At 35.0% G+C, this 13,198-nt stretch overlaps 1 protein-coding gene across 2 annotated transcripts in view; it reads left to right on the forward strand.

Annotated features, from left to right (window-relative positions):
- ATM (ATM serine/threonine kinase) overlaps positions 1-13,198 on the forward strand; it is an 82,507-nt gene that overhangs the window by 25,910 nt on the left and 43,399 nt on the right. For both annotated transcript variants that reach the window (XM_067289966.1, XM_067289972.1), the window contains exons 19-30: positions 185-267; positions 376-531; positions 1,008-1,083; positions 1,236-1,366; positions 2,721-2,841; positions 4,200-4,376; positions 5,142-5,311; positions 5,627-5,873; positions 6,467-6,585; positions 7,932-8,058; positions 9,235-9,434; positions 11,472-11,646. In XM_067289966.1, coding sequence (XP_067146067.1) covers positions 185-267; positions 376-531; positions 1,008-1,083; positions 1,236-1,366; positions 2,721-2,841; positions 4,200-4,376; positions 5,142-5,311; positions 5,627-5,873; positions 6,467-6,585; positions 7,932-8,058; positions 9,235-9,434; positions 11,472-11,646 — 1,782 coding nt within the window. The remainder of the gene's footprint in view (positions 1-184; positions 268-375; positions 532-1,007; positions 1,084-1,235; positions 1,367-2,720; positions 2,842-4,199; positions 4,377-5,141; positions 5,312-5,626; positions 5,874-6,466; positions 6,586-7,931; positions 8,059-9,234; positions 9,435-11,471; positions 11,647-13,198) is intronic.

Consider the following 13,198-nt stretch of genomic DNA (forward strand, 5'->3'; position numbering starts at 1 on the left):
CATGAGCCATATTACTGTGTGACAGTCTTTGCCTGAAAAAATGGTCAGTTCCTAACGTGTAAGAATTGACACAGGTATCCTTGATGTATGATTTCATGTAACAGTTATTGAAAATGTTTTATATTTTTTTCTTTTGGTCTACTTATTTTCTTAAGTATTTTTTCCCCTTTTTTTTATATCTCAGTACTTGGTCCTTTTGAAGGAGCTCCCCATTGAAGAAAACCTCTTGCCTGAAGATGATGTTCTTATGCTTCTTAGGCCTCTTTCGTAAGAGAGAAACTGTTCAGCATGTATTAAAGCTATTTTCTTTCAACAGCTAGAGGATTTTTAGACTGTTTAGTGTTTCAAACCATTTTTTCTTTCCTTCTTTTGTAGTGCTGTGTGTTCCATGTACCGTCGAGATCAAGAAGTTTGTAAAGTAATTCTAAATAACTTGCTTCCTATAGCAGTAGGGTTGGCCCAGTCCAACACTCATGCTGAAGAGACAGGGGATGCCCAAGGACAATTTTTGACAGTTGTTGGAGCCTTTTGGTATGTTTTATCTATTTAATGCAGAAGTCTGTTCATTGGGCATAAAATGTTCAACTTTGTTTTCTATGTGAAGACCGCAGTGGTGTTTTGTGTCTTAGTGTCAGTATTCCATGAATCCATATGCTTTTCTCTCTCCAGCATTAAACTTTCCAGATTTTCTGCTTCATGTTGTATTTGTATCAAAGAATCTTATAGTCCTTCAGATAGTTTATAGAAATAAACAACACACTGGTGTTTATTTTCCAAGACTGATCATAGTCTGAAATGGATCAGCAATTAAAACAAGTGATAACTTCAGCAACTAAAAATGGATATTGTTTGAAATTGTAGACTGCCAATAAAAACAGAAAATCTAAAATAAAAAATATGCACAAAATTTGGTGCAAAAGAATGAATTATAAGTAGCAGAAACTAATTTGTTAGACTTTTTCTTTAAGTTGATGGCACCTTTTTCATTCAAATGTTTCCTATTTTAGGCATTTAGCTCAAGAAGGGAAATGCACAGCACCAGTAAGATTGGCCCTTTTAAACTGCATGAAAGCCTTGCTTGAAGTAAGCCCTGCTTTTCTGACATTTATTAGCATGTTAAGTATATATTTAAAGTGTGCTTGAAAATGGTATCTAAAGAGCTTTTGCATATATCAGTGTGTATTTCATTGTAAGTCTTCTGTATATTTTAAACCATAATATTCATTTTTTTTCAGGCTGATCCTTGTTCAAAGTGGGCTATCCTTAATGTAATAAATAAAGATATTCCTGTCAGTGACGCTTTTCCACGTTTTCTCGCAGATAGTAACCATCAAGTTCGCATTCTTGCTGCAAAGTCAATTACCAGGTAATAGGGTAGATCTTTTTTCTGTTTACTTAGGAAATGAAATAATTGTGTTTAAGAGTAACAGTTAATTTTGCATGACTGGGACTTGCTTTTGTCCCTGTATAACTGCTCCTTTCAGTACTTTTGTAGCTTTAATCTTGAGGGAATTTAGGCTCCTACCAAGTTACTTTGGTTAAAGTGTTCAAAGGTTGTCTACATTTGCAGTATTCTGTGCAATATATATACTATATATGATAGTATATGTATTTACTATGTATGACAGTAAATTTCATACTAAATTTGTTATGCAAAACTTGAATATGAAATAGTTATTTATCATGTAGAAATAGATTATATACTTTGTGTAATGTAAAAACTATTTCAAGGGATCCTGTGTTTTGAATACTGTGTGCAGTTCTTTCCCCAATATCTCAGAAAGGATATAAAGGAGAAAGGATATTCAGAAGTATGGAATACTTTCCACACAGCTATTGGTTGTATAAACTGGAATCCTTCAGCATGAAGTAGCGTTGAATTGCAGGAGGGAGGCATAAGTCTACAAAATCTTGAGCAGAACGAAGTGAAGACTGGCTACCTTTTCCAGTTTAAAGATTAGGGGGCATCAAATGAAAACTAATAGGTTCAAGATTCAAAGAAAATGTGGTTTACTTTCTTCATACACCACTCAGTTATCTTGTGGCAAGGAGTTTCACAAATTATCTGGATGTCTGAAGTTTACATAGGTTCAAAAAGCAACTGGACAAATTCATGAAGGAGGAAATCATTGAGGACTATTAAATACTGTCAGCGCTTCTAACTTGTGATGTGGCTAGCTTGCCTGTATTCAAATATTGGCATATATTCAGGGGAATTACACATACAAAGCAAGTATATAGTGATCTTTCTTAGTTATCTGCTATCAGTCACTTAGAAATGGCTAGAGTAGCCTATGGTGTGACCCACTATAATGTTCCCATTTTTGTTATATAAAGCAAAGTGGGTTGGGCCTTTATCTACAAAAATTAAATTCTTTGAGAAACTCTATACATACATATGTATGTCATAAATATATTCCCATAGTACTACTTGACATGGAAGATTACACTGTGATGGACAGTTGAAGTTTGGTTTCCTGCACTGTCAGAGATTGCAAAAGATTTCTATTTTCAGGCTATCCTCTGCCGTGTTGCCCCAGCAGATATTTTTACTGTTATTGGCACTGTTTGAGGGAGAGGAAGGAAAGATTGTTGTACAAGAATGTTAAGAAGAAAATTGGGATTTTTCAGAAAAGCAGAATCTTATTTTTTGCTGTGTACAATATGCAGTAATTTTGTAGATGAAATTTTATGCTAATAATTATTGTTCTTGTTCCAAGTTTGTTTCAAGATGTGAAATGGAGAGATTCTTCTGGATTGTTGAAACCTCTTCCTTTGAAGCTCCAGCAAAAGGCTTTTGAGAATGCATATCTCAGAGTTCAGGAAGGAATGAGAAATCTGGTACCAAGATCTAGTCATTAGTTATGCCTAACTTTCAGGTTATGCTTAAGATGATTTTTAAAATGAACGTGTTTAGTTTTTTAAGAACATTAATTCTTCTGGACTTTTGATAATCTGAAGGTGGTGAAACAAGGTGGTAGACAGAAAATCCCTAACTTATCTAGTCAGTCACTTTTTTCCCCACATGACAAATTTGTAAACTTTTTTAGAGTAGGTTCCAGACCGCTCTTCTGCTTAATACTAATTGTTGTTGTTTGTTTTACTACAGTAACACTTAGGAAGAAAGAAAAGTGTAGCCTCAGAATTCTAGGCAACGTTTAAATAGAGAATAGGAGGCAACGTGACCTCCAGTTCTGTATAGTGTAAAAACAGATTTGTAAATGTTAGAGAGATCATGTTTCCAGTGGTATTAGAGCAGTGATTTTCACAAAACCAAAATTTACTTTAAAAATTAAAAGGTTCGGAAGAAGATTCAAGGAAAGGAAAAATTTTACTTTAGTGCAATGACTGCACATGCAGCAATGTATATTACTGCAGAATTTCTGTAGCTATTAATTTTTCTATTAGTATGCTTCACTTTTCCTTGTTAGCCATACTGTCATGTACATTTTCCGTAATGTTTTGCCTCCATCACTCTGTCATCTTCCTGTCATGTAGTCTCTTTATGTTGTCTTGGCTCTCTGTCCTGTCACCCTGGCTGTCGCCTCATTTTGTCTTTCTGTCGCCTCGTCCCTCTTTTTCTGTGTCATCTCATCTCATCTCTGTTGCCTCTCTTCCCTGTTCTTTTGCCTTTGCTCCCTTTTATCTTTCTTTAGCTGCTATCCTTTCGTTGCACTTCCATGTTATTTTATTGAATATTAATCACTTATCAACACCGTGCCTTAGGAGGAGAAGAATTGCATTTGAATTACAAGATAGGTCTTTCCTATTTGCATTAGAGGTTTATGTTATTTCTAGTATGCTGATATAAATGTTATTCTTGGGAATGGTTAAAAAACTTAGGCAAAATCTTGCTGTCATGCCTGTTTTGGAGGCAGTAAATTTTGCAGAGAAGCAGAAGACTTGTCAGTGCTTCAGTCATTTCTTTTTTAAGTGTGTTGCCTTTGTTTAAACTGCTGATAAATGAAGAAGGCAAAGATGCTGCTATATGAATTAGAGTGTATGAGATACAAGGAAGTGTTTTCTTGTGCTGACACGCTGAAGGCAGTAACTTCTGGTTGAGGAGCAGAGCAGACAACTTGAGGGAAGTAACTTTTAAGCTACCAAAGCAAGATTTTCATCAGTGTTCATCCTTTATGAATTGAGAGATTTGCTTTGACGTAGTGTTTATATAAATTCTTCATTATTGCTTACTGAAGGTCAGTGGTGATGCAAGTCCTGAAGATCTTTTGGACGAACAGTGTAATAGGAAAGCAGTTTTGTTGATGCTTATAACTATGGTTCTGTGCTGCAGTCCAGTATGTGAAAAGCAAGCTTTGTTTGCTATTTGCCAGTCTATGAAAGAGAACGGATTAGAACCTCACCTTGTGAAAAAGGCAAGTATAAAATTCCCTTTTATATTTAGGCTATAAATTAAGCAAAGCAAAGTTGGAATTATACTTTTGGAAATGTTGAAGATTGTTACATTTTTTAATGCAAAGAATGGCTAATGTGGGACTTGATTACAAATTCATTCAGATATTTGTATTTAATAATCTATATAGTGTTAACACGGAAATGTTGACATTGTAAATATCAATTTTAATTGTAAATCCTGTATGTTAAAAGCACAGGCCTAAAATACATTAGAGATCACATTAAAGACTTCAGAGCTCATTTAAGAAAATGTTTCTAGCCAGTGGAAGTAAAACTAGTTTTTCATTGTGAAAAACTTGTAAAATAAATGCAGTATATTGAAAAATGGTATGCTTCTTCTGAATTTTTGTTTTGCAATTCACAAGGACAAACTGAAATAATTGCTGTTCAGACTGCAGCCTATCATGCTGGTCATTTTTCAGTGTATTTCACCTCTTCTTTTTACCTCTTCTTTCTACTTATTGCTGCTTGTCTCTACCCTGAAAAATATGTATTCTTTGTCTGGTTTTTGCATACCACTTCTCACAGGGAGAGTTTAGTTCCTGATTACACTCTTAGAAGATACGACGATACAAATAATACAAAAGTAGTTTATGCTAAATAGAAGATGAGTTATACAAATACTCATTAAAAGGTTTGGGGGAGGACATGGAGATATAATATTTTTAATATACCATAGTATCATGTACCCTGGATGCTACTTTATAATCTTATTTAATGCACAGGTTTTGAAAAAAGTATCTGACATTTTTGGCTATAAAAATATAGTGGACTTCATGACATCACATTTAGACTATTTGGTGATGGAGTGGCTGAAAATAAATGACAGTGGATATAGCCTGTCTACTTTTCCTTATGTTCTTCTGAACTGTACAAGTCTTGAGGAATTCTACAGGTAAGTTTGCCATATGGGAGCAGTTTATCTAGATTTATTTACGAATGTGACACAGGGTTTCAAATTTCTAAAGTAGTAATGAAACATGATTTTGTTGTAGGAAGTGCATATTGAGAGCTTTTAAAATGTGTTCCAAGTATCTTATGTGTTATATTTATACTTGTAAGATTTATTGTATAGCAGTAGCTAAACAGACGTAACTAGTTTAATTATGTAGAGGAGTAGTTTCTACTATAGTATGGTTGAAAAATAAGATTTTTTCAAAAATAAATGTGCAGTTCAAGGACATTTTGAAAATGTATTTACTACATGTAGGTCTTGTTATAAAGTTTTGGTTCCACACCTGGTGATTAGAAGTCAATTTGGAGATGTGAAATCACTTGCCAACACGATTGAAAAAGACTGGAGGCAGGTTCTTGCAGATTGTTTTCCAAAGATACTTGTGAATATCCTCCCATATTTTGCCTATGAAAGCCATGGAAAGAGTGAAGTAGCAGAGCAAAGAGATACAGCTTCTAAAGTCTACGACATGCTTAAGGATGAAAATTGCTTAGGAAAACAGGTATCTGTTTTAAATGTATAAATTGAGTTGTATGGCACTTAACAGACCTGAAAGAAACTTCTTTGTATTCTGTAAAATGTAAATAACTTGAGTTCATGGGCATAAGAGCATTACTATAATAAAGCCAAACTAAGATAATTTTTATCCAAAGTTTTTTGAAGCAGGTAATCAGTAGCATCTTACAGGCAGACAGTTGACTTGAAGTTTAATGCTTTTCAGAATGTAATAAAAAAAATCCTTACATTCGTTATACATCCCTGAGTACCCCTGTCAAATGTCTCTTTGTGTCTTACTTGCAAAATATTTCATTAATACTTCATGAAGACCCTCCTTCTTCCCCAGAGGCAGACTCTGTATTTAGAACTAGTAGTAAAATTTACCATAAAAAGGGTTTTCAGATACAGAAAGCAAGAAAATGCTATGTTCTACCTGTGGTTGTCGTAGATGAGATCTAACCAGGCATAATTTCTAAATGAATAGTATGTCATGGATAATTCAACAGATAGACAAAAGAAAATAGTTTTACTTGAAAAGAAGTGTTAAATTATTTTAGTTAATTTTATTTTTATTAAAACATTATTTTTCTCCTCTAGCAAATTGACAGTTTATCTCATAGTAACTTATCAGAGATTGTGGTTGAACTGTTGATGACCTTACATGAACCACCTGACACCAATGCAGCAGAAGGAGCTCATCTAAGTAAATACATAAGGTATGGACTTGTAGATTTTTAAAGCACTGATCATAGTGGTATAACATTGTGGATTAAAACGTGCCCTTCAGGCATAAGAAGAAATGGCTATGAAGTTGAGACTTAAACGATTTATTTTCATTAATAATAACATATTATCGGCATACTTTCTCACATCATTATTCCCTAACGTCAGTAAGGAGAATCCCTCTGTAATGCTTCAGTTAATGGAAAGAATAAGTAGGTGGACAAGAGAATTCTGTTATATGTTGCTGATGCGGGCTGTGGCTATGCCAATTTAGATCAGTTCAAACTAGTATGGAACTACCCTCTCTGTAAAATTGGTCAGATTTTAATGTCTGTAAATTCAAATCTTTCTTTTAAAGGTCTTTAAATATTTAGAAGTCACTGAGAAGTCATTACCTTTCCTAACAGTTCTTATAGTGGCAGCCCTTGCCTTTGGTAAGGAGGTTGCTTAACCAGTGCCAGATAAACTACTGAATTCCTAATTAATATAAATATCTTAATGACCCAAATATCTTCATTTTTATGAGCTTTTCACTCCATACTTTTTACCTAAAAATATCACTATTTGTATAATTATATCAGGAAATAATTTTGTAAGATTTTTGTGTTTAGATACAAGCTATCAGGAAAAAAATTACACTGCCTGAAGTAATTTAAGGAGATATTTTTAATGTAGAAATATAACATTAAAAGCAAGCAAAGCATTTCTCAACTATGCAGATTTTCACCAAAGTTAAACACCAAGGTTTTCAGAACTTCATAAAAGAGAATTGTTTCAGTGAGTTTATTTACAGACGTCCTGGTGTCTGCTTGAAACCAAAATTTTTCTTTCGAAGAATGGAATGGTAAGGATAAGAATCATGAAACTTAGCTTTTACTGTTTTGTTACTATCATAATATATGTTTTTTCTCTTCAAGGTCCCAGAAAAGTTGCCTATCCCTTTCATTATGGTGGGGATGTGTTCTCTCTTCTCAGACATTTCTGTTTACTTCCTTAACCACATTGTTCTGAGAATTATGAAATACAGAAGCTTTGCCGTGACTTGCAATTAGATTTTCCTATGAAATATCTTAGATGAGATAAATTTGTTTTTTTTTATCATATTATGTTTCAAAAAATAATAAAGAATATCAAAGAAAGTACAACTTACAAAACTGCCAAACGTGGTCAGAGAACAACAGAAAGTAACAAGTATGTGGCCTTCCTGATACTTTTTGTACCTCTCACTGAAAGCAGAAAAGGTTTCCCAGGAACTACCTTTTTATTTAATGAGACTATTTTATTTAACACACAAGCTTTGATTCTTGGGAAAAATAACACACTGCTTTTATTCATTCAGGGAACTGGATCCTGCTCCTAATCCTCCTCATTTTCCATCTTATGTGATTAAGGCAACCTTGGACTATATCAGCAGTTGTCATAAAAGCAAATTAAAAAGTCTCGTAGCAGTTCTTTCTAAAAGCCCTGTAAGTATGTCATGATACTTTTTTTTTTTTTAAGTGTATAACATTCCTTTTATAGATAGATTTTGGTTTAATTAAGCGTTTTCATCATATATATATGGGGATAAGTACAACCTCAGAAATCTTTCTGTTCTCTTGTTTGCATTCTGAAAAGGAAGAAGTCCTAAGTTTGGGGGCAAAGTAGCCTTACAAAAATTACATCCTTAAAGTATAATTGCGTTATATATACAAATAGAAATATTTTAAAGGTTGGAGAAATCTGTATGTACCCGATGTAATTTAGAGTCATGTTATTCTTTGGCATAAGTCTGAATTTACATTTGAACAATTTTGTCTAAATACTAACTACAATTAAAATGTTAAAGATTGCTTCCCTTACTAAGTGTGATGTTTTAGTTTCTCATATTTTAGACATTTCATTTCCCATTTTTAACAGCCAGTAGGAAGATAGATAAAACAATACTGTGCTCGCAATAGATCATAAACGTATTCCTGCCTTCTCGAGCATCATTCCATTGAAACCTATCACTTTAAAGTTTATGCTCTTTTATTACATATGTTGGGAAGGATACAACTTACTTTGCCCATTCACGAACAATCTAAAGAATAAGAAAAAAACCTTTTTCTGAAGCAAGTTTATCTAAAACTTAAGAATGTAAAAGTTAGTATTGCCAGCCAGTGGAGTAAATTCTCTTAAAATGTGTCACAACCATACCTAGTACTTAAAGATAGGATGGGTTTTTTCTTAAGAGTATAGATTTAACTGTTACAATCTGTATTCATATTCTATGAAAGCATCTTACATTTTGTACATATGAATGTTGTGTTTGAAGGAATATAGCCTGAAACACTACCTGATCTTTTTTATGGTTTTCATTTCATGTTTCTACTGTAGATGAAAACTGCCATAACCCTTTGGTTTTCTGAAATATAGGCATAATTTTTCTCATGTAAAAAAAAAAAAAAAATTTAGAGTTAAAGGGCCTATACCCCTCCTTGGAGAACTGGTTTCTGCATTGCCTTTTTATTTGTTTCTAACAGTAAAAATGAGTAAGCCCTTTTGCCTATGTCCTTTAAAAAAGTACATATCTCTATTGCTTAGGATTTTTTCTTGATGCAAAGTATATTGGTATTGGCATTATGAATTATCTTTTTATTAGCAGTTCTGTTCATTTTTAGGATTCATTCCAGAAAATTCTTCTGGCCCTTTGTAAGCAAGCATCAGATACAAACAACATTTACAAGAAACACAGAGTTCTTATAATTTATCATTTGTTTGTTAGTCTGTTACTTAAAGAGATAAAGGATGGTTTAGGAGGAGCATGGGCTTTTGTCCTCCGAGACGTAATTTATACCCTGATACACCATATCAACAGCAGGTAAATATATTGATTACCTCTTATTCTTTTTGTCTCTGCAGCCTTGTTACTGTCCTAACCTTACATTTCATTATTGCTAGTAGATGCTAATTCATGTATAGAAAGTAGTCAAAAAATGTGTGTGACTGTCAACTGATTATGGATCTTCTTTCTAGACTGTACTCCAAATCCTTAGAATCACAAAAAATGGTCTTGTGGAGTTTGTAAATTGCCTTTCTTTGATAATTTGGACATTTAAATTTAGAACTCTTAGTAAAATGAGGACTATTTTGTGCTATCCTTGTAGTTAAGTGTTTACAATAGTGCAGAATTTCATATTTGTATCAGGAAATCAGATTATAGAGATTAGGAGTTTAGGAAATTACAGGAAATTAGTTACAGGAAATAAGAGTTAGGAGATTTTGGTGACTGAATAGGAAGGAGTATTTGCGCATTCAAAGGACATGGAGAAAAAAGGAAATTGTGGAACTAAGTGCAAAGTAAGCATATTTGAAATAAAATATGCTGATTGAGGTAATTAAGAGCATTAACATTTCTATTCTCATCTATCAGCAACTAACAAAACAAGTGAAAATCAATACATGTTGTTTTAGCTTGTTTTCAGATTGAGAAAACCAGTACTGCATCAACCTTAAAATTTACCTAAAGATTCTTACCTTCCATGAGGAATAGAGATACTTTCTTATTTGTGGTTTAGCTTTGGATTTCCAAGACAGTTATTCGCCTAAATGTCATTAAGTGGAAGTTGATTGCTTTGCTTTCTGGAAGCATTTCATACCCTGAAGTATTGCAGAGAGATGTAGATTTTATAGTAAATGCCATTATTATCAGGCTTACTATTGTGATCAGCACCTACCTGGGGGGAATGGTTGAGGCACTGGAGGGCAAGGGGGACCTCATCTAGCTGTAGGAGTGAGCCAATGGGTATTTCGTGAAGTTCAACAGTGACAATGCCCAAGTGTTACACCCGGGATGGAATAACCTCATGCATCAGCTCAGGCTTGGGAGCTGACTGGCTAGAAAGTAGTTTTGCAGAAAAGGACCAGAGAGTCCTGGAGGACAAGCTGAATGTGAGTTAGCAGTGTGCCTTTTCACCACTGAAGGCTAACCGCATGCTGGGCTGTGCTGGCAGGAGTGTAGCAGGCAAGTTGTGGGAAGTGTGGTTCCTGGGAGGCTGCATCTGGGACTGCTGTCCAGTAGCGGGCCCCTCACCCCAGTACAAGAGAGGTATGGACAAACTGTGGGCGGTCGAGTGGGAGACCCCCAGTGTGATAAGTGGGGTTGATCTAATTTCTGCCCTGCACTGTCTGGAGGGGGAAGAGGTTTTGCAGAGAAGGTGGAGCCAGACTCCTCTTTGAGTTGCACAGTGAAAGGACAAGAGGTAGCAGCCGCCAGTTGCAGTAAGGGAAATTCTGGTGGGACATAAGGAAAAAGATTCTCCAAGTGAGAATATTTGGATCCTGGAACAGGTTGCTCAGAAAGGCTGTGGATTCTCTATCCTCAGAGAGTGTCAGGATTCAGCTCGACAAGGCCCTGAGAACCTGGTTTGAATTGGAAGGTGACCCTGCTTTGGGCAGGAAGTTGGACCACAGATGAACTCTAGAGGTCCTTTGGAACCTCAAGGGTTTTTTTTTTTGGTAATGGTTATGTGAAAGAGAGAGGGATGCAGAGGGAGAGTTTCCATTTTGTTATCCTTATGTCAAAATTGTTTTAACAAATGATAATCTAGAAACCTTTTTAGATTTTTTTTCCCCTTTGGGAATATGTTTGTTTATGTTTTTGACCCTGTTTAAGTATTTTTATACTGATACACTTAACTTCTGTGAAAAGAACGTGTGATTCAATTTTCCTAGGTCTTCTCAGCTAAATCCTTAGAGCTGATTGTGTTGATGATTTTTAGTTCAGAATCATTTCCTCCTATAATGATTATTTATATTCCTCTCTTTCCCCTATTCTTCCCTGTTGTATAATAGGTTAATACTTGAGATAATGACAATTTATATTTCTTTAATTTCACTTTTGTATTTCCCATGGCAGACCCATTATTATCAGAGACATATCCATGCGCAGCTTTTCACTCTGTTGTGATCTTCTTCATCATCTTTGCCACACAGCGGTCACCTGTTGCAATGATGCTCTAGAGAGCCACCTTCATGTTATTGTAGGAACCCTAATACCTCTTGCTGTGGACCAGCCTGCGATTCAGCAACAGGTAGTTTTGATTTGCAGTTGCTGTTTGTGTTTATTCCTTGTCTGTTAGCTTTTGTTCACTGTCATAAACCAGATATCTTTATCCATTTTGATTTATATCAAAAGCGTTATTTGGGATGTAACAGTATATCTTTAGTTGTTTAAGTAAATGTGTCTTTACCGTTGGTACTTCTATTATGACAGATACTGTGTTCTGTATTTAAGTAATTTCTATGGCTTTAAAGCAGTGATTGAGATGTATTTTCATCATAATTGTTGAGATTACTGTATCACTTTCTAATTCTGTATGTACTTAGCCTATAAAAAAGTGTTCTTTTTAAAATGATCTCGTAAAGAACTTTAATGCTGTCATACTGTCTTTTATGTGTGCTTTGAATTTGTGGGCCACTTTCAGACAAATTTGGAAGTGGTTTAAAATCTCCAGGTGAGTTTTGTAGAAGTTGTTACTTTAGCAGAGGAGAGACACCAAATCAGTGGCACCACTAAATAAAAGAAAGGCAGGACCTAGGCGTTTGTAAACGGCTAGTGATGGCCAGTTAGCTAATCAGTACAAGCACATCAACCAGCCGCGCAGTTACCCGCAGAGCTCTCTGCTAGCCACAGCACAGTTGTTTCTTGCCTTGTGGAAGATTTCTCAGGAAATATGATGGAAACCTTGGGAAGGGGAAGGTGTCTAGTAGTCAAAGAACAAATATGTACAAAAAACAGTTTTCATTATTTCAGCTGCTTATGGAACAAATTGTTACTGGAAACTCCATGATCAGATATGTCTGTGCAAACAGCTGTACCTGCACAACTGCAAAGGCAACGTACCATGGCGTCTTTGGGCAGAAACAAGGTGGGGAGGGCAGGAACTTCTCCAAACTGGTGCTGCTGTTAAATATGAAACCTTTCCATGTCATACTTGTTCTGCAGAGAAGGCCTTCCTCTAGTGTGTGATCGCTTTTCAGGTTCTTCTGGTAGTTTTTCTTCTAGCATTGAATGGAAGGTAGTTGATCTTTTTTCAGGTAAATGCAGGTCCCCAGATAAAAACCTCATAATTTAAATTGGTGACTCCTCAAAGCTGCCTGGATTGAATATCCAGTTACATTGATTAGTAAGTAAAGCACAAAGGCAGCATTTTTGCAGAGAAAGTATGTTACCCCTTTAGCAGGCATTTGTTTAAATTGTAGATCTGTCCCAGAACAAATGCTCAGAGTTCAGTGGTTTGGGCAGTAAATCATGATATTTAGGCAGTTGCCAGGATTCAAAGTTACCAGCACTAAAGTTTGTAAAAATAATAAAGCCCTAGTAACATCAGAAGGACTGCTTGGGTGCAGTGTGTGGCTGACTCTGCAGAATATTTCCAATATTTGAAATCAACTTCATTTAAAGACGAAGAGAATGAAACTGCAGTTTGTAATAATAAAAGCTTTGATGTCCATTTGGGAGGGGGAATGGCAAAAACTCCTCACCCTTTTAGCATGTATCTGTAATTTCTGCATGCCTCTAAACATTCTATAATGTTTAATAGTTTAAATAAATTATCTTGCTAATCTTCTTATAGAGTTGTC

Source organism: Apteryx mantelli, chromosome 1 (genome assembly GCF_036417845.1).
Source record: "Apteryx mantelli isolate bAptMan1 chromosome 1, bAptMan1.hap1, whole genome shotgun sequence".
In the NCBI taxonomy this organism is placed as follows: Eukaryota; Metazoa; Chordata; class Aves; order Apterygiformes; family Apterygidae; genus Apteryx; species Apteryx mantelli.